Below are 21,663 nucleotides of genomic sequence, written 5' to 3'. Positions count from 1 at the left end.
GCACGTTTTGGCCTCACAATGCCTTTATCTAGCCGTATAAATAGAGAGATTTGCATTCTGGATCTCACGTTATATTGTCCCTTGTGATTTCCACCTTTTCCTTCATCATGAAGACGCCGGCAGGACGAGATCCCTCCAGCTGATCCAGTGCTCATCCCTCCTCCTCCTGAATGACCCCGAGGATGGACGAGGACAGGGATGAGACCACCAGAAGATTATCCCACTTCGCCCTGGAGATCATCTCCCTGCTGAGCGGAGAGGTAACTCCTCTACATTTCTATCAGCTTTATTGTGTTCTGTGACAAGTCCGACATCCAGAATAGAGAGAAGGATTCTTTACTGTAAGAGCAGTGATTGTGTGGAGCTCTCTGCCCGGAGGAGTTGTCATGGGGATTCCCTATAAGAGCTGTAGAGGGGCCGGGATGTCTGTCCGGAGGGGAATAATATTCCCGGTTATGGCCCCAGATTACTGGAGACGGTTATTGATCCCGGGATTTCTACTGATTGTCAGATCTGGAGTCGGGAAGGAATCTTCTCCCTAAGTGTCTCTCTCCATACACAGGATTACACAATAGTGAGGAAGACACCGGGGGACGGTGTGACTCCCATCATCCATCTCCAGGAGTCAGGAGGGCGGAGCCCGGGCCCCATCACAGAGCCTCCCCCGCACTCCCTGCTACATGAGAGGAACAAGAAGATCCTGGAGCTCAGCACCAAGATGATTGAGCTGCTGAGCGGAGAGGTGACTGCTGGGAGATTATACAGCACTGGAGGATTCTGGGTGATGAGCGGAGAGGTGACTGCTGGGACATTATACAGCACTGGAGGATTCTGGGTGATGAGCGGAGAGGTGACTGCTGGGAGATTATACAGCACTGGAGGATTCTGGGTGATGAGCGGAGAGGTGACTGCTGGGACATTATACAGGACTGGAGGATTCTGGGTGATGAGCGGAGAGGTGACTGCTGGGAGATTATACAGCACTGGAGGATTCTGGGTGATGAGCGGAGAGGTGACTGCTGGGAGATTATACAGCACTGGAGGATTCTGGGTGATGAGCGGAGAGGTGACTGCTGGGACATTATACAGCACTGGAGGATTCTGGGTGATGAGCGGAGAGGTGACTGCTGGGAGATTATACAGCACTGGAGGATTCTGGGTGATGAGCGGAGAGTTGACTGCTGGGACATTATACAGGACTGGAGGATTCTGGGTGATGAGCGGAGAGGTGACTGCTGGGAGATTATACAGCACTGGAGGATTCTGGGTGATGAGCGGAGAGTTGACTGCTGGGACATTATACAGCACTGGAGGATTCTGGGTGATGAGCGGAAAGGTGACTGCTGGGACATTATACAGCACTGGAGGATTCTGGGTGATGAGCGGAGAGGTGACTGCTGGGAGATTATACAGGACTGGAGGATTCTGGGTGATGAGCGGAGAGGTGACTGCTGGGAGATTATACAGGACTGGAGGATTCTGGGTGATGAGCGGAGAGGTGACTGCTGGGACATTATACAGCACTGGAGGATTCTGGGTGATGAGCGGAGAGGTGACTGCTGGGAGATTATACAGGACTGGAGGATTCTGGGTGATGAGCGGAGAGGTGACTGCTGGGAGATTATACAGGACTGGAGGATTCTGGGTGATGAGCGGAGAGGTGACTGCTGGGACATTATACAGGACTGGAGGATTCTGGGTGATGAGCGGAGAGGTGACTGCTGGGACATTATACAGCACTGGAGGATTCTGGGTGATGAGCGGAGAGGTGACTGCTGGGACATTATACAGCACTGGAGGATTCTGGGTGATGAGCGGAGAGGTGACTGCTGGGAGATTATACAGGACAGCACTGGAGGATTCTGGGTGATGAGCGGAGAGGTGACTGCTGGGACATTATACAGGACTGGAGGATTCTGGGTGATGAGTGGAGAGGTGACTGCTGGGACATTATACAGCACTGGAGGATTCTGGGTGATGAGCGGAGAGGTGACTGCTGGGAGATTATACAGGACTGGAGGATTCTGGGTGATGAGCGGAGAGGTGACTGCTGGGACATTTTACAGGACTGGAGGATTCTGGGTGATGAGCGGAGAGGTGACTGCTGGGACATTATACAGCACTGGAGGATTCTGGGTGATGAGCGGAGAGGTGACTGCTGGGACATTATACAGCACTGGAGGATTCTGGGTGATGAGCGGAGAGGAGACTGCTGGGACATTATACAGCACTGGAGGATTCTGGGTGATGAGCGGAGAGGTGACTGCTGGGACATTATACAGCACTGGAGGATTCTGGGTGATGAGCGGAGAGGTGACTGCTGGGACATTATACAGCACTGGAGGATTCTGGGTGATGAGCGGAGAGGTGACTGCTGGGAGATTATACAGGACTGGAGGATTCTGGGTGATGAGCGGAGAGGTGACTGCTGGGACATTATACAGGACTGGAGGATTCTGGGTGATGAGCGGAGAGGTGACTGCTGGGACATTATACAGCACTGGAGGATTCTGGGTGATGAGCGGAGAGGTGACTGCTGGGACATTATACAGCACTGGAGGATTCTGGGTGATGAGCGGAGAGGTGACTGCTGGGAGATTATACAGGACTGGAGGATTCTGGGTGATGAGCGGAGAGGTGACTGCTGGGAGATTATACAGCACTGGAGGATTCTGGGTGATGAGCGGAGAGGTGACTGCTGGGACATTATACAGCACTGGAGGATTCTGGGTGATGAGCGGAGAGGTGACTGCTGGGACATTATACAGCACTGGAGGATTCTGGGTGATGAGCGGAGAGGTGACTGCTGGGACATTATACAGCACTGGAGGATTCTGGGTGATGAGCGGAGAGGTGACTGCTGGGACATTATAAAGCACTGGAGGATTCTGGGTGATGAGCGGAGAGGTGACTGCTGGGACATTATACAGCACTGGAGGATTCTGGGTGATGAGCGGAGAGGTGACTGCTGGGAGATTATACAGGACTGGAGGATTCTGGGTGGTGAGCGGAGAGGTGACTGCTAGGACATTATACAGCACTGGAGGATTCTGGGTGATGAGCGGAGAGGTGACTGCTGGGAGATTATACAGGACTGGAGGATTCTGGGTGATGAGCGGAGAGGTGACTGCTGGGACATTATACAGCACTGGAGGATTCTGGGTGATGAGCGGAGAGGTGACTGATGGGACATTATACAGCACTGGAGGATTCTGGGTGATAAGCGGAGAGGTGACTGCTGGGACATTATACAGCACTGGAGGATTCTGGGTGATGAGCGGAGAGGTGACTGCTGGGAGATTATACAGCACTGGAGGATTCTGGGTGATGAGCGGAGAGGTGACTGCTGGGACATTATACAGCACTAGAGGATTCTGGGTGATGAGCGGAGAGGTGACTGCTGGGAGATTATACAGGACTGGAGGATTCTGGGTGATGAGCGGAGAGGTGACTGCTGGGACATTATACAGGACTGGAGGATTCTGGGTGATAAGCGGAGAGGTGACTGCTGGGACATTATACAGCACTGGAGGATTCTGGGTGATGAGCGGAGAGGTGACTGCTGGGACATTATACAGCACTGGAGGATTCTGGGTGATGGGCGGAGAGGTGACTGCTGGGACATTATACAGCACTGGAGGATTCTGGGTGGTGAGCGGAGAGGTGACTGCTGGGACATTGTACAGCACTGGAGGATTCTGGGTGATGGGCGGAGAGGTGACTGCTGGGACATTATACAGCACTGGAGGATTCTGGGTGATGGGCGGAGAGGTGACTGCTGGGACATTATACAGCACTGGAGGATTCTGGGTGATGAGCGGAGAGGTGACTGCTGGGACATTATACAGCACTGGAGGATTCTGGGTGATGAGCGGAGAGGTGACTGCTGGGACATTATACAGCACTGGAGGATTCTGGGTGATGACGGTGTGGCTGTTGTCAGGTTCCTATAAGGTGTCAGGACGTCGCTGTCTATCTCTCCATGGAGGAGTGGAAGTATCTAGAAGGACACCAGGATCGGTACCAGGATGTGATGATGGAAGAGCTCCGGCCTCTTACACCACGAGGTGAGAGGCTCCTTGTTGGCTCCGGTGGATGTGATGACGTCTCTCCGGCGTCGTCCTATAATAGATGAGTTTTTTCCAGATTTGCTCCGGTTTTCTCTACATTTTCTCCATGTGACAACAGCTTTCATTTCCTGATTATTTCCTTCTGATCTGTGAGTCGCGGTTTCTCCGCTGTTGTTTCGTCTTCATCAGTCTCGAGTCTTCGTCCTCGGCGGCTTCTTTCAGAATCTTTCTCCTTCCTTAGAGCCTCGGTCACATTTTCTCTGCAGATGTCCCGTCCTTCTGTCCGTTCTCTCCTGTGAGTTCTTTCCCTAAGTCTGTCGTGGATTGTTACTCAGCAGAGTCGGGGTTAATTTACAGGTGATTTTCCCCCTAATCCGCTGTCGCTCGTCCGTCCGTCAGAATCTCATCATCGGTCGTGGTCGGCGTCCGGCTCCTCCGTCTTGGCTGACACTTGTGCCCCATGGGAAATAAGATATGCAAATTTCCTCTCCCCAGATACAGAGAAGGGTCTCTAGCGCCTCCTATAGGACGCAGCAATCCCAGAAATCAATATCAATGTTTCAGCCTCATCCTGATGGGGCAAATTTCCATTTTTGCAGTTTTTCCTCCTCTTCTTCCATAAGACGTAACATTCTTATTTTCCATCCACAGACGTTTGAGATCTTGTGTTTTTTTGCATCATAGATTTTTCATTTTACCGTATAATGAGCTGAAAAACAGGAAAAAAATCCTGATGCAGTGAAACAATTAATAAAAAAAATTAATTTCCACATTTATTTTTTGTTTTTTTTTCCTCGGCATTTATTGGGCGGTAAGAACGACCTCGCTGTGATTTTCTGGGTCAGTTATGGTGACACCAATCTTGTGTGTGGTTTTATATATTTTCTGGATTATAATATCAGCCGTTTCCCTGAGGTCATATCCATCTCTAAAGCTGAGCTGGCTGTCAGTCAGTGCCGGCTCTAATGCTGAGCTGGCTGTCAGTCAGTTCCGGCTCTAATGCTGAGCTGGCTGTCAGTCAGTGCCGACTCTAATGCTGAGCTGGCTGTCAGTCAGTGCCGACTCTAATGCTGAGCTGGCTGTCAGTCAGTGCCGGCCCTAATGCTGAGCTGGCTGTCAATCAGTGCCGGCCCTAATGCTGAGCTGGCTGTCAGTCAGTGCCGGCCCTAATGCTGAGCTGGCTGTCAGTCAGTGCCGACTCTAATGCTGAGCTGGCTGTCAGTCAGTGCCGGCTCTAACACTGAGCTGGCTGTCAGTCAGTGCCGGCCCTAATGCTGAGCTGGCTGTCAATCAGTGCCGGCCCTAATGCTGAGCTGGCTGTCAGTCAGTGCTGGCTCTAATGCTGAGCTGGCTGTCAGTCAGTGCCGGGGCCGCGGTAACAGCCGCCGCTGTCTATACACTGAGCGGTGACTGTAGCTGCTTCAGCTGAAACTTTATGACTGGAAGCCGAACGCTGCTGAGTGGGACTAAAGTTAATTTCCTCTCACTGCTGACACCGGACAGGTTCAATATGTTAGTAACCTGCCGGTTAACCCCATGTCTGCAGGTTATTACCATTATTTTACATGACAGGTTCCCTTTAAATGTCGCTGTCAGCAGCGGTGAAGTGGTGAAAGAGCAGGAATCTGAGCTCACTCCACAGACGCGCACCTGGCATCCTCTATGCATGAACACCAGATATCAGGAAGGGGTTAACAAGCTTTATCACATGATGTCAGAATGCACGGACGGGGTGTCCTAGCCTCAAGGGATAAACTACAGCAAAATGTCAGGGGGTCCGCTCTTCCTCTTCAAAGGGTCTGACTATAACGATATAAGAGGGATGGTGACGCAGGTGTTTCCCCCGCAGGGACATCGGGCCGCACAATGGTGATAATAATCAGTGTAAGTCTCCCGTAAAGGGTTGTTCGTTCAGTACAATATGTATTATGGGGTTTTCTGTGGAATCTGACCAGACAATCTCTCCTCGGCTCCCCGTGTTCACCAGTAAGCGCCCATGACCCCGGTGTCTGCTCTCTAGTTGTCCTTTCTGCACATTGATGGGCACTAACCGTTGTATACCGGGGGCTCCACACAACACCGTCCTCCCGCGCACTTGCTGCCTGTTTTACTCTTTATATTGATGCAGATGCTGAGATTTGTCTCTCTTTAAAAAAGAATAAAAACGCAGTAATTCGTCTATTAATAGGAGGACGTCAGGTTCTCTCCTCTTAGTGACCCCAGAGGATCCTGTCCAGGATGGAGGCCGTGTCCTCATGGTGACATCATGAGCTCTCAGAAAGCAATCACTGGTAAATGGTAACCGTCCTTCCCTCAATCTCCATAACGGTGAATTAGGAGGGAAGAAACCGCTGGATAGAAATGTGGAGCTTTCTCCAGCTCCTCTGTGGTTCCATCTCTGGTGGAGACGAAACTTGGAGAAGTTGTGTTTCTTAGTGCGGCTCCTCCATCTGACTGACGAGGGTCTTCTCTGTCCCTCTCCTCAGGGTCCTCATCCTCCGAGTGCAGAGCAGAGAGCATTAGGCTTTGGCCTCGCTGATTATCACTTCATACTTGGGGCCACAATGTGCTGGGACCTCGGTACCGGTGGTGAGGACCACAACAATGTAATTTGGTCCCTGATACATAAACCTAGAATTACCGGTTCTGAGAAACGTGTCTCATATATAGACAGATACACGGCAGGTCATGTATTCAGTCTGTGTCTCCACAGATGGATCCAGGAGGAGAAATCCACCAGAGAGATGTCCCCGTCCTCTGTATCCCCAAGACTGTCCGGAGGAGAATCACAACATCCCGGAGGATCATCAGGTAGATGACACTGAAGCCTCCACAACATCTGACCATGAAGTGATGGGACCTGAGCTCATCTTACATTTTTCTTTTTAGGGTGAAGATCTGATTGATATTAAGGTTGAGGTTATACATGGAGCACAAGAGGCGATCGCAATATGGGCCGATCAGCAGGGTGAGGAGGGGAGACTGTCATGTCTGTTCTGTGGTCACCGACTACTACTCCCATCATCTCATCATCACATGACACAATCTATTCCATCACTGTGTGTCTCCACAGATGGATCCAGGAGGAGAAATCCACCAGAGAGATGTCCCCGTCCTCTGTGTCCCCAGGACTGTCCGGAGGAGAATCACAACATCCCGGAGGATCATCAGGTAGACGGTGCTGAGCCCTGTACCGGATCTGTATATGGGGGACATTTCTGATCGAGGTCATAGAGGTCACAGATTTTGGTGGTTTCTTGTATTGTGCTGATTGTTACATCTGATATATCAGGAGGAAGATCCGACTAAGAATAAAGTGAAGGAAGAGACAGAAGAAGAAGTGATGACGAGGGGGGATCAGCCGTGTGTGAGTGACGGGAAGGAGGAGATTCCGGGAGATGTTTCCACAGGTGTGTAATAATGACCGATGTGTGATGATGATGACCTGCATGCGATGAGGATGACCTGCATGCGATGAGGATGATGAGCAACGGCTGATGATGAGCAGCGTGTAATAATAATGACTGGCGTGTGATGATCATTTCCAGCATGTGATAATGACGACCGGCATATGATGAATATGACCGACGTGTGATAATGATATCCGGCATGTGATGATGTCCAGCGCGTGATGATGATGACAATGACTGACGTGTAAGTTCCGGACTGGACCAAAGGAACCCAGTAGATGTAGTGTATATGGACTTTTCAAAAGCTTTTGATACGGTGCCACACAAAAGGTTGATACATAAAATGAGAATAATGGGGATAGGGGAAAATATGTGTAAGTGGGTTGAGAGCTGGCTCAGGGATAGAAAACAAAGGGTGGTTATTAACCCCTTCCCGACCTTTGACGCAGCATATGCGTCATGGAAAGATCGCGTCCCTGCAGATCGGGTGAAAGGGTTAACTCCCATTTCACCCGGCCTGCAGGGACAGGGGGAGTGGTAGTTTAGCCCAGGGGGGGGTGGCTTCACCCCCTCGTGGCTACGATCGCTCTGATTGGCTGTTGAAAGTGAAACTGCCAATCAGAGCGATTTGTAATATTTCACCTAAAAAAATGGTGAAATATTACAATCCAGCCATGGCCGATGCTGCAATATCATCGGCCATGGCTGGACACACTAATGTGCACCCACCCCACTCCTCCGATCGCCCCCCCAGCCCCCCGATCTGTTGTCCGCTCCCCTCGGTCCTGTGCTCCGCTCCCCCGTCCTCCTGCCCACTCCCCCCGTGCTCCAATCACCCTCCCCGTGCTCCAAACAAACCCCCCCGCACTCCGATCCCCCCCCCCGCACAGCGATCCCCCCCCGCACAGCGATTCCCCCCCCCCCGTGCTCCGATCCACCCGCCCGCACAGCGATCCCCCACTCCGTGCTCCAATCCACCCCCCCGTGTTCCGATCCCCCCCCCGTGCTCCGACGCCCCCCCCCCCCGTGCCCTGATCTCCCCCCCTTATACTTACCTGGCCTCCCGGGGACCGTCCGTCTTCTTTCCTGGGCGCCGCCATCTTCCAAAATGGCGGGCGCATGTGCAGTGCGCCCGCCGAATCTGCCGGCTGGCAGATTCGTTCCAGAGTGAATTTTGATCACTGAGATATAATCTATCTCAGTGATCAAAATAAAAAAAAAAAGTAAATGACATCCCCCCCCCCTTTGTCACCCCCATAGGTAGGGACAATAAAAAAAATAATTTTGTTTTTTTCCACTAAGGTTGGGGTAAGAACTAGGGTTAGAGGTAGGGTTAGGAGTAGGGCTAGGGGTAGGGTTAGGGCTAGGGTTAGGGTTTTGGTATGTGCACACGTATTCTGGTCCTCTGCGGATTTTTCCGCTGCGGATTTGATAAATCCGCAGTGCTAAACCGCTGCGGATTTATGGCGGATTTACCGCGGTTTTTCTGCGCATTTCACTGCGGTTTTACAACAGCGATTTTCTATTTGAGCAGTTGTAAAACCGCTGCGGAATCCGCAGAAAGAAGTGACATGCTGCGGAATGTAAACCGCTGCGTTTCCGTGCAGTTTTTCCGCAGCATGTGTACAGCGATTTTTGTTTCCCATAGGTTTGCATTGAACTGTAAACTCATGGGAAACTGCTGCGGATCCGCAGTGTTTTCCGCAGCGTGTGCACATACCTTTAGAATTAGGCTATGTGCACACGGTGCGGATTTGGCTGCGGATCCGCAGCAGTGTTCCATCAGGTTTACAGTACCATGTAAACATATGGAAAACCAAATCCGCTGTGCCCATGGTGCGGAAAATACCGCGCGGGAACGCTGCGTTGTATTTTCCGCAGCATGTCAATTCTTTGTGCGGATTCCGCAGCGTTTTACACCTGTTCCTCAATAGGAATCCGCAGGTGAAATCCGGACAAAAAACACTGGAAATCCGCAGTAAATCCGCAGGTAAAACGCAGTGCCTTTTACCCGCGGATTTTTAAAAAATGGTGCTGAAAAATCTCATACGAATCCGCAACGTTGGCACATAGCCTTAGGGTTAGGGTTGGGTTGGAATTAGGGTTGTGGTTAGGGTTAGGGCTGTGTTGGGGTTAGGGGTGTGTTGGGGTTAGGGTTGTGATTAGGGTTACGGCTACAGTTGGGATAAGGGTTAGGGGTGTGTTGGAGGTAGAATTGAGGGGTTTCCACTGTTTAGGCACTTCAGGGGGTCTCCAAACGCAACATGGCGCCACCATTGATTCCAGCCAATCTTGTATTCAAAAAGTCAAATGGTGCTCCCTCCCTTCCGAGCCCCGACGTGTGCCCAAACAGTGGTTTACCCCCACATATGGGGTACCAGCATACTCAGGACAAACTGCGCAACAATTACTGGGGTCCAATTTCTCCTGTTACCCTTGTGAAAATAAAGAAATGCTTGCTAAAACATCATTTTTGAGGAAAGAAAAATGATTTTTTATTTTCACGGCTCTGCGTTGTAAACATCTGTGAAGCACTTGGGGGTTCAAAGTGCTCACCACATATCTAGATAAGTTCCCTGGGGGGTCTAGTTTCTAAAATGGGGTCACTTGTGGGGGGTTTCTACTGTTTAGGCACACCAGGGGCTCTGCAAACGCAACGTGACGCCCGCAGACCATTCCATCAAAGTCTGCATTTCAAAAGTCACTACTTCCCTTCTGAGCCCCGACGTGTGCCCAAACAGTGGTTTACCCCCACACATGGGGTATCAGCGTACTCAGGAGAAACTGGACAACAACTTTTGAGGTCCAATTTCTCCTGTAACCCTTGGGAAAATAAAAAATTCTGGGCTAAATAATTATTTTTGAGGAAAGAAAACGTATTTATTATTTTCACGGCTCTGCATTATAAACTTCTGTGAAGCACTTGGGGGTTCAAAGTGCTCACCACACATCTAGATAAGTTCCTTTCGGGGTCTAGTTTCCAAAATGGGGTCACTTGTGGGGGGTTTCTACTGTTTAGCCACATCAGGGGCTCTGCAAACGCAACGTGACGCCCGCAGAGCATTCCATCAAAGTCTGCATTTCAAAATGTCACTACTTCACTTCCGAGCCCCGGCATGTGCCCAAACAGTAGTTTACCCCCACATATGGGGTATCAGCGTACTCAGGAGAAACTGGACAACAACTTTTGGGGTCAAATTTCTCCCGTTACCCTTGGGAAAATAAAAAATTGCAGGCTAAAAGATCATTTTTGAGAAAATAATTTTTTTTTTTATTTTCGTGGCTCTGCGTTATAAACTTCTGTGAAGCACTTGGGGGTTCAAAGTCCTCACCACACATCTAGATTAGTTCCTTTGGGGGTCTAGTTTCCAAAATGGTGTCATTTCTGGGGGATCTCCAATGTTTAGGCACACAGGGGCTAATGATTGGAGCTAATTTTCCATTTAAAAAGCCAAATGGCGTGCCATCCCTTCCGAGCCCTGCCGTGCGCCCAAACAGTGGTTTACCCCCACATATGGGGTATCAGCGTACTCAGGACAAACTGGACAACAATATTTGGGGTCCAATTTCTCCTATTATCCTTGGCAAAATAGGAAATTCCAGGCTAAAAAATCATTTTTGAGGAAAGAAAAATTATTTTTTATTTTCATGGCTCTGCGTTATAAACTTCTGTGAAGCACCTGGGGGTTTAAAGTGCTCAATATGCATCTAGATAAGTTCCTTGGGGGGTCTAGTTTCCAAAATGGGGTCACTTGTGGGGGAGCTCCATTGTATAGGCACACAGGGGCTCTCCAAATGCGACATGGTGTCCGCTAACAATTGGAGCTAATTTTCCATTCAAAAAGTCAAATGGCGCGCCTTCCCTTCCGAGCCTTGCCGTGTGCCCAAACAGTGGTTTACCCCCACATATGAGGTATCGGCGTACTCGGGAGAAATTGCCCAACACATTTTAGGATCCATTTTATCCTGTTGCCCATGTGAAAATGAAAAAATTGAGGCTAAAAGAATTTTTGTGTGAAAAAAAAGTACTTTTTCATTTTTACGGATCAATTTGTGAAGCACCTGGGGGTTCAAAGTGCTCACTATGCATCTAGATAAGTTCCTTGGGGCGTCTAGTTTCCAAAATGGGGTCACTTGTGGGGGAGCTCCAATTTTTAGGCACACGGGGGCTCTCCAAACGTGACATGGTGTCCGCTAAAGAGTGGAGCCAATTTTTGATTCAAAAAGTCAAATGGCGCTCCTTCCCTTCCAAGCCCTGCCGTGCGCCCAAACAGTGGTTTACCCCAACATATGAGGTATCAGCGTACTCAGGACAAATTGGACAACAATTTTCGTGGTTCAGTTTCTCCTTTTACCATTGGGAAAATAAAAAAAATGTTACTAAAAGATAATTTTTGTGACTAAAAAGTTAAATGTTCATTTTTTCCTTCCATGTTGCTTCTGCTGCTGTGAAGCACCTGAAGGGTTAATAAACTTCTTGAATGTGGTTTTGAGTACCTTGAGGGGTGCAGTTTTTAGAATGGTGTCACTTTTGGGTATTTTCAGCCATATAGACCCCTCAAACTGACTTCAAATGTGAGGTGGTCCCTAAAAAAATGGTTTTGTAAATTTCGTTGTAAAAATGACAAATCGCTGGTCAAATTTTAACCCTTATAACTTCCTAACAAAAAAAAATTTTGTTTCCAAAATTGTGCTGATGTAAAGTAAACATGTGGGAAATTTTATTTATTAACTATTTTGTGTCATATATCTCTCTGGTTTAACAGAATAAAAATTCAAAATGTGAAAATTGCGAAATTTTCAAAATTTTCGCCAAATTTCCGTTTTTATCACAAATAAACGCAGAATTTATTGACCTAAATTTACCACTAACATGAAGCCCAATATGTCACGAAAAAACAATCTCAGAACCGCTAGGATCCGTTGAAGCGTTCCTGAGTTATTACCTCATAAAGGGACACTGGTCAGAATTGCAAAAAACGGCAAGGTCTTTAAGGTCAAAATAGGCTGGGTCATGAAGGGGTTAATGGAGCACACTCGGACTGGGTCGCGGTTAGCAGTGGGGTACCACAGGGGTCAGTATTGGGCCCTCTTCTTTTTAACATATTTATTAATGACCTTGTAGGAGGCATTCAGAGCAGAATTTCAATATTTGCAGATGACACTAAACTCTGCAGGGTAATCAATACAGAGGAGGACAATTTAATATCACAGGATGATTTATGTAAACTAGAAGCTTGGGCTGGTAAATGGCAAATGAGCTTTAATGGGGATAAATGTAAGGTCATGCACTTGGGTAGAAGTAATAAGATGTATAATTATGTGCTTAATTCTAAAACTCTGGGCAAAACTGTCAATGAAAACGACCTGGGTGTATGGGTGGATGACAAACTCATATTCAGTGGCCAGTGTCAGGCAGCTGCTACAAAGGCAAATAAAATAATGGGATGCATTAAAAGAGGCATAGATGCTCATGAGGAGAACATAATTTTACCTCTATACAAGTCACTAGTTCGACCACACTTAGAATACTGTGCACAGTTCTGGTCTCCGGTGTATAAGAAAGACATAGCTGAACTAGAGCGGGTGCAGAGAAGAGCGACCAAGGTTATTAGAGGACTGGGGGGTCTGCAAGACCAAGATAGGTTGTTACACTTGGGGCTATTTAGTTTGGAAAAACGAAGACTAAGGGGTGATCTTATGTTAATGTATAAATATATGAGGGGACAGTACAAAGACCTTTCTGATGATCTTTTTAATCATAGACCTGACACAGGGACAAGGGGGCATCCTCTACGTCTGGAGGAAAGAAGGTTTAAGCATAATAACAGACGCGGATTCTTTACTGTAAGAGCAGTGAGACTATGGAACTCTCTGCCGTATGATGTTGTAATGAGTGATTCATTACTTAAATTTAAGAGGGGACTGGATACCTTTCTGGAAAAGTATAATGTTACAGGGTATATACGCTAGATTCCTTGATAAGGCGTTGATCCAGGGAACTAGTCTGATTGCCGTATGTGGAGTCGGGAAGGAATTTTTTTCCCCAATGTGGAGCTTACTCTTTGCCACATGGTTTTTTTTTGCCTTCCTCTGGATCAACATGTTAGGGCATGTTAGGTTAGGTTATGGGTTGAACTAGATGGACATATAGTCTTCCTTCAACCTTAATAACTATGTAACTATGTGATGATGATGTCCGACATGTGAGTATGATGACCTGCATGTGATGATGATGAACGGCATGCAATGAGGATGATGAACGGCATGCAATGAGGATGATGAGCAACGTCTGATGATGAGCAGCGTGTGATGATGATGACCGACGTGTGATGATGATGACCGACGTGTGATGATGACGACCGGCGTGTGATGATGATGACCGGTGTGTGATATCGTGTGGAGTCTCCGGTGCAGTGAAGCTTTATCCGCTGTCCACATCACAGCAGAAGTGTCCGGTGATGGCGCGGCTGCTCCTGTAGAGTCCGGCGGTGCAATAATGAATAATGGATCCGCCTTCACACCTCTCCTTAATGATTTAGGAAGCACAGATTTAGTTTTCCTTTACCTTTGTTAATATTCCTTCCATACTTTCCGTCCATATTTTTCTTCTACAAGTCCCGTGCTCCCATATAAATGACTGAGCTTGTGATTCGGACGGAACCTCTGATGGAAGATTCCCTATAATAAGGCAGATAGAGACACTGTGGACGCCATAGAGCTGGTGATCCGGCGGTGTCAAGCGTGCATGAAAGTGATGTTGGCCACAGTTTTGTGCATCTTTGAAGAGACGGACAATGCTGAACAAAGGCTAGACAGTGACTGTGCTGCTTCATTAGTGATTGGATCCCTCGAGGTTTCGTCTGGATCACGTATTTTGTATATTTAGAGGGAAACCCCGATGTAAGTGCTCAGTGTAGAGCGCAGGATAAATGTCAATCAAAATGGTTTTTAAAATGTTCCCAATAAAAGCTTCATCTCAATTCACTCCCGAATCCAAATACCCCTTCCTCCTGGGCCCCATATTGTGCTTAAACCGAAGTTAGCATTTATATATTTGGCAATTCTGTAGCAAGTAGAGACCGCTTAATTTACAGGGTGGGCATCTCCAGAAGCGCAAGCTGGGCATAATGTACAGGCGCTACAAGGTACAGGCACTACAATGTCTTGGGTGCTACAATGTACTGGGCACTACAATGTACTGGGCACTGCAGTCTACTGGGCATAACGCACTGGGCATTACAATATATGGGCACTACAATGTACTGGATACTACAAGGTATGGGCACTAATTTATATGAGCACTCCAATGACTGGCACTGCATTATATGTGTACTGCAATGTATTGGACTCTATAATGAACTAGGCACTGTGATGTACGAGCACTTCAACGCACTAAGCACTTTAATATATAGGCACTACAATATCCTGCACTCTATAATGTACTGGGCCCGATTATGTACTGGGCACTACAATGTACTGGGTGCTACAATGTACTGGACACTACAGTGTACTGGGCATAATGTACTGGGCACTACAATCTACTGGGTGCTACAATGTGCTGGGCACTACAGTGTACTGGGCATAATGTACTGGGCACTACAACATACTGGGCACTACATTGGCATATTTGCATTTTCACTTAGCAACATCCACTGCTGCTTGTTTGTGGAGAACACCCATGGAGTCAATTACATCACTGAACCTGTGGATAAATTCTCAGAGGGGTGAAATTTCAAAAATGGGGTTACTTGAGGGGAATTCTGCTCTTCTAGCACTTATGGGTTCTGTATATGGAATCCGCAAACTATTCTAGGAAAATCTGCCCTCCAGGAGACACTTCTTTCCTCCCAAGTCTCACCGTGTAGCTACGCAGTACTGCACAGCATCATATGGGATACTTCCACGTTCAGCAGAAATTGTGTAACAAATGTGGTCATTTCTACCGATTTCCCCTTGTGAAAATGTAAAATCTGGGGCTTAAACAACAATATAATGGTAAAAATGTAACTTTTTCTCCACACTTCAATGTATAACATTTTGTGAAACCATATCTCTAGATATATTCCTTGAGGGGTCTAGTTTTTAAATTGCACTGCAAAAGTCAAATGGTTCTCCTTCCTTTACGAGCCCCGCCATGCGCCCATACAGTAGTTTCCCCCCACATATGGGGTAACGGCGTACTTAGGAGAAATTGTACAACAAATTGTATGGTGCATTTTCTGCTATTACTTTTGTGAAAATTAAAAGTTTGGAGCTAAAGCAACATTTTTTTGTGGTGGAAAAATTAAAATGTTTCTTTTTTTCCTTCCACATTTCATTAATTCCTGTGAAGAACCGGAAGGGTAATAAACTTCTTGAATGTGGTTTTGAGCACCTTGAGGGGTGCAGTTTTTCGAATGGTGTCACTTTTGGTATTTTCTGTCACATAGGCCCCTCAAAGTCACTCCAAATGTGAGGTGGTCTCTAAATTAATAAGGTTTTATAAATTTTGTTGGAAAAAAAGAGAAATTGCTCATAAACTTTTAACCCTTATAACTTCCTAACAAAAAAATGATGTTTCAAAAACGATTCTGATGTAAAGTAGACATGTGGGAAATGTTATTTATGAACTATTTTTGGTTATTGAACTATATGGTTTAAGGGGATAAAAATTTGTAAACTCCGAAATACTCTTAATTTTTGTTGTCAAATTTTTGATATTTTCATAAATAAACGCAAATAATAACGACCACAATTTACCACAAACATGAAGTACAATATGTCACAGAAAACAATCTCGGGATCAGTGGGATGTGTGGAAGCTCCAGAGTTATCACATAAAGTGACGCTGGTCAGAATGCGGCTCGGTCATTAACATAAGTAACTTACAATGTGGCTTGGTCCTAAGGAGTTAATGTTCCTTCAGAGCTATTGCAGTCTTCTAAGGTTTCCTTTCCTGCTCTTCGGCATACTGAGGACATGATTACGGTGGCTGGAGCTCGGCTACTCGCGGATGTACGGTCACCTTTGTGACTAGTCAATCTCATTTGCATACAGTAATGAAATATTAAAACTCCATTTTTAATTGCATGGACACTTTTCTACACTAAGAGCAAGATAGGAAGCTTGAGAGAGTGAAATGGCACTGGTGGTATATTGAGGGGTAAATCCTGATGGCGGGGTCCCTCTGAGAACTATTTGTTGGCTAATCTCCACCCCTGATTGTGCCAATGTCACCAGTTTATAAGTGTTCCTCACTTTACCTGTCATTGTGCTAATGTTATAGTTACATAGTATTTAACCCCTTTACCCCCAAGGGTGGTTTGCATGTTAATGACCGGGCCAATTTTTACAATTCTGACCACTGTCCCTTTATGAGGTTATAACTCTGGAACGCTTCAACGGATCCCGGTGATTCTGACATTGTTTTCTCGTGACATATTGTACTTCATGTTATTGGTCAAATATCTTTGATATTACCTGCATTTATTTGTGAAAAAACTGAAAATTGATGAAAATTTTGAAAATTTCACAATTTTCCATCTTTGAATTTTAATACCCTTAAATCAGAGTTATGTCACACAAAATACTTAATAAGTAACATTTCCCACATGTCTACTTTACATCAGCGCAATTTTGGAACCAACATTTTTTTTGTTAGGAAGTTATAATGGTTAAAAGTTGACCAGCAATTTCTCATTTTCACAACACCATTTTTTTTAGGGGCCACATCACATTTGAAGTCACTCTGAGGGGTCTATATGGTAGACAATACCCAAGTGTGACAGCATTCTAAAAACTACACCCCTCAAGGTGCTCAAAACCACATTCAAGAAGTTTATCAACCCTTCAGGTGCTTCACAGGAATTTTTGAAATGTTTAACCCCTTAATCCCATATGACGTACTATCCCGTCGAGGTGGGGTGGGCCTTAATTCCCACCGACGGGATAGTACGTCATAGCGATCGGCCGCGCTCACGGGGCGAGCGCGGCCGATCGGCCAGGTGTCAGCTGCCTATCGCAGCTGACATCCGGCACTATGTGCCAGGAACGGTCACGGACCGCTCCCGGCACATTAACCCCCGGCACACCACAATCAAAGATGATCTCAGTGTACCGGCGGTAGAGGGAAGCATCGCGCAGGGAGGGGGCTCCCTGCGGGCTTCCCTGAGACGATCGGTACAAGGTGATCTTCTCACCTTGTACCGAGCGTCTTCTCCCTGCAGTCCCCGGACCCAAAATGGCCGCGGGGCTGCATCCGGGTCCTGCAGGGAGTACTTCCGGGTCAGGAGCAGGCTGCAGCTGCAGCTCTAATCCTGCACGGCTGTTTGTCAGATCACCGATCTGACAGGGTGCTGTGCACACTGTCAGATCGGCGATCTGTGATGTCCCCCCCGGGACAAAGTGAAAGAGTAAAAAAAAAAAAATTTCCACACGTGTAAAAAAAAAAAAAAAAAAATTCCTAAATAAAGAAGAAAAAAAAAAATATTATTCCCATAAATACATTTCTTTATCTAAAAAAAACCCCAAAAAACAAACAATAAAAGTACACATATTTAGTATCGCCGCGTCCGTAACGACCCAACCTATAAAACTGTCCCACTAGTTAACCCCTTTAGTGAACACCGTAAGAAAAAAAAAAACGAGCCAAAAAACGCTTTATTATCATACCGCCGAACAAAAAGTGGAATAACACGCGATCAAAAAGACGGATATAAACGTCATCTTGTCCCGCAAAAAACGAGCCGCCATATAGCATCATAACCAAAAAAATAAAAAAGTTATAGTCCTCAGAATAAAGCAATGCCAAAATAAAAGCTATTTTATACAAAAAAATAATTATCGTATAAAAGTGCCAAAACATAAAAAAATGATATAAATGAGGTATCGCTGTAATCGTACTGACCCGAAGAATAAAACTGCTTTATCAATTTTACCAAACGCGGAACGGTATAAACGCCTCCTCCAAGAAATTCATGAATAGCTGTTTCTCAGTCTCCCATGACCGCACCACGGAGAGAGGGGATCCGCCCTTCAGGGACAGGAAACCTACAGATAAAAGGGCCGTACCTCTCCCTCGCATCAGTTGGTTTCCTGTCCCTGACGGAAACCTTCATTGCGGAACCTTCACGAATATGTCTACCAGACGAAGATAAAGGACCAGGGCCGGCCAGTCGGGATGCGGCAGCGAGGAGGCTCCTGCCGCGGCTGATCCAGTACTTGAGGCCGCCACCGCTGGGACTGATGGGTCCTTCAGGGTGAGTGGGGGGGGAGCGCTGTCACCCCTCCAGAATGGAGTATGGGGCACCTGGATTCCCTAGGAGTACACGCGCCGACAGCGTGCACAGTAGGTGCGCCAAGATGGCCACCGCCCCGGAAGTAGAGCGCGACTTCTGGGGTGGGCGCATGCGCAGTAGCGCTCCACTCTTTCCCAATGAGCGCAGGAGGAGGGGGGCAGGACCGGAGGTGACGCTGCAGGGCGGCAAATTTTAAAAGGAGACCGATGCAGACAGCTTTTGCCGCATGCGGTCTCCATGAACATGGAAGGCAGTGACGAGCAGCTCCAAGAGCAGCAGCAGCACCACCAGCTTAAGCAGCAACAACAGAGGCGCCATCATAAACAGCAGGATGGCCCAGCGGAGTAGCTGTTCCAGTAACCGCTCCACGCAGAGCAGCAGATCAGCGGGGGGAAATCTTACGCCGGCTATAACTGCAACATGTACCTCCAGATCTCATGGTATGGGTGGATCAACTGGAGAAACAACTGAGGGACACCAAGGAACAAAATCCTGGAATCCCTACCCATGATAACGGGCAGCAGCATTCCTAGCGGACTCATCGGCAGATTCAGTCCGTTTAACATCAAAATCGGCAGCACTTTCAGACACGGCCAGGCGACCCCTATTTCTCAAAAGCTGGCCTGGAGACCTTCAAATCAAGCTTAAACTATGCTCAATTACCTTTGAGGGTAAATATTTGTTTGGTGAAACTTTGGATGATATACTCCAAAAAGCAGGAGATAAAAAGAAAGGATTCCCGAACCTAGGTCCAGCATAATTCCAACGACCCTTTTGGAATAATCTTCTGTACAAAACCCACACAGGAAAAAATTAGATGGGAGGAAGGACGGAAGGACAGGGGATTTCTCTTCGGCAACCCCTCCTGAGATAAAAAAAATCCCCCAAGTGACTGTCTTCCCAGGTTGGGGGGGGGAAGATTAACTTTTTTCCTCCCAGCCTGGGAAAAAATATCAAACAGCCCTTGGATCCTAGGTCTGATCGGATCGGGGTTGAAGATAGATTTCTCCTCCTTTCCCCCTCAAAACTAAGTCATAACTCCCCTAAGGTCTTCAGCAAAGGAACAAAGAGCATTAGAAAACGAGGTCTTAAATTTAGTAAAGAAAGCGGTTCTACAGCGTGTTCCACCTCACGAAATGGGGAAAGGATTTTATTCCCCGCTATCCTTGGTATCAAAACTAGACGGTACATATCGGACAATAATAAACCTACGGAAATTGAACAACTATGTCCGAAACCTAAAATTCAAGATGGAATCAATAAGATCCACCATCAAGATACTGTTTCCAGGATGCTTTATGAGGGTATTAGACCTCAGAGATGCGTATTATCACGTACCTGTCCACATGGAATATTGGAAATTCCTCAGGCTGGCAGTCTTCTTAAAATGGGGAGGTGGAAGAATTCCAATACAGAGGTCTTCCATTTGGAATATCAATAGCCCCCCAGGTGTTTACATAATTAGTAGCAGAAATAATGGCCCATCTGAGGGAACAAGACATTCTAATCATTCCATACTTATATGATCTGCTAATAGTGAGCGACTCAGCCCAGAACTGCAGAGTTCAAAGAGACAGAGTGATGAGAACCCTGGAAAATCTAGGATGGCTCCTAAACTTTAAAAAAAACAAGATTGGAACCCAGCAGAATTCAAGAGTTTCTAGACCTAACACTGGACTGACAAAAACAAGAATGCCACCTTCCAGTGTACAAAACACAGAACATCTCACACATAGTAACAAAAGCCTTACGGAATCCCTCCATGACATTAAGAGAGGTAATGTCACTACAGAGCTCTCTCTCGGCTTGCTTACCGGTGGTACAGTGGGCCCAGCTACACACAAGAGACCTCCAATGGGACATATTGGAGAATCAGTACAAGTTGAGAGGCCACTTAGAAAGGCAGATAACTCTAAATTCTTCTTCTACTCATTCCCTACTTTGGTGGACAGATGCCCACAATTTATCCAAAGGGATCCCCTGGGCAACAAAGATATCCCATATAATTACTACAGATGCAAGCCCCACAGGATGGGGAGCTCACATGAACAACCTAGTTACTCAGGGGACATGGGAAAATCAGGAGCTAGAAGCTTCTTCGAATCAGAAAGAGCTATGGACTGTGGGTCAGGCTCTCTCAGCTTTCCTACCCCAACTATGGGGTCACCATGTCAGCATATTTTCGGACAACCAAGTAGCAGTAGCTTATGTAAACCATCAGGGAGGTACCAGGTCCCACCTCTGCCAGGATCCTCAGACTAGCGGAAGAGAATCTTCTATCCCTCTCGGCACTACATATTCGCGGGGTAGAAAATCAAAAGGTGGATTATCTGAGTCGTACTCAAGTAAAGCGAGGCGAATGGGTCTTGAATCAATCCATCTTTCAAAAAATAACAAAGATGTGGGGAACTCCAACGATAGACTTGTTTGCCGATCACAAAAAACAAGAAGTCTTCTGCTCCCTTAATCCCAAGGGAAATCCTCAGGTTCTAGATGCCTTTATGCTTCCATGGACTCAGAATCTGACATATGCCTTCCCCCCCCCATCATCCTTATACCAGCACTAATGCGGAAAGTCAGAGAAGACAGGGCAAGGATGATACTAATAGACCCATTCTGGCCGAAGAGAACCTGGTTCTCTTGGCTGAGGATGCTATCTATCATCGACCCTTGGGTGCTACCGGACTTCCCAGACCTCCTGTCTCAGGGACCAGTCTTACATCCCTCAAGCAGCGAACCTCCATTTAACAGCATGAAATTTGAAAGGACACTGCTGAGGGAAAGAGGGTTCTCAGACTAACTGATTTCTACACTACAAAAAAGTATGAAACCAGTTACCACTAGAACTTACGGCAAAACCTGGAGGAAATTCCTATCCACCTCCAAGGTAAAGATCCAGGAGGG

At 47.0% G+C, this 21,663-nt stretch overlaps 2 protein-coding genes across 2 annotated transcripts in view; both read left to right on the top strand.

Moving 5' to 3' along the window:
- LOC138657431 (zinc finger protein 300-like) overlaps positions 1-21,663 on the top strand; it is a 68,008-nt gene that overhangs the window by 29,022 nt on the left and 17,323 nt on the right. The window contains exons 2-3 of the mRNA XM_069745221.1: positions 114-260; positions 563-742. Of these exons, the coding sequence (XP_069601322.1) occupies positions 171-260; positions 563-742 (270 nt within the window). The 5' untranslated portion in view covers positions 114-170. The remainder of the gene's footprint in view (positions 1-113; positions 261-562; positions 743-21,663) is intronic.
- On the top strand, positions 4,077-20,381 carry LOC138674417 (uncharacterized). The gene is made up of 6 exons (XM_069762266.1): positions 4,077-6,881; positions 6,960-7,038; positions 7,144-7,241; positions 7,363-7,480; positions 18,549-18,720; positions 20,297-20,381. Exons 1-6 carry the CDS (start codon positions 6,759-6,761, stop codon positions 20,379-20,381), a joined length of 675 nt encoding a protein of 224 aa, XP_069618367.1. The 5' UTR covers positions 4,077-6,758.

Source organism: Ranitomeya imitator, chromosome 1 (genome assembly GCF_032444005.1).
Source record: "Ranitomeya imitator isolate aRanImi1 chromosome 1, aRanImi1.pri, whole genome shotgun sequence".
Lineage (NCBI taxonomy): Eukaryota > Metazoa > Chordata > Amphibia > Anura > Dendrobatidae > Ranitomeya > Ranitomeya imitator.
The sequence above is the reverse complement of the archived record's forward strand: the minus strand, read 5'-3'. Positions and strand labels throughout refer to the sequence as shown.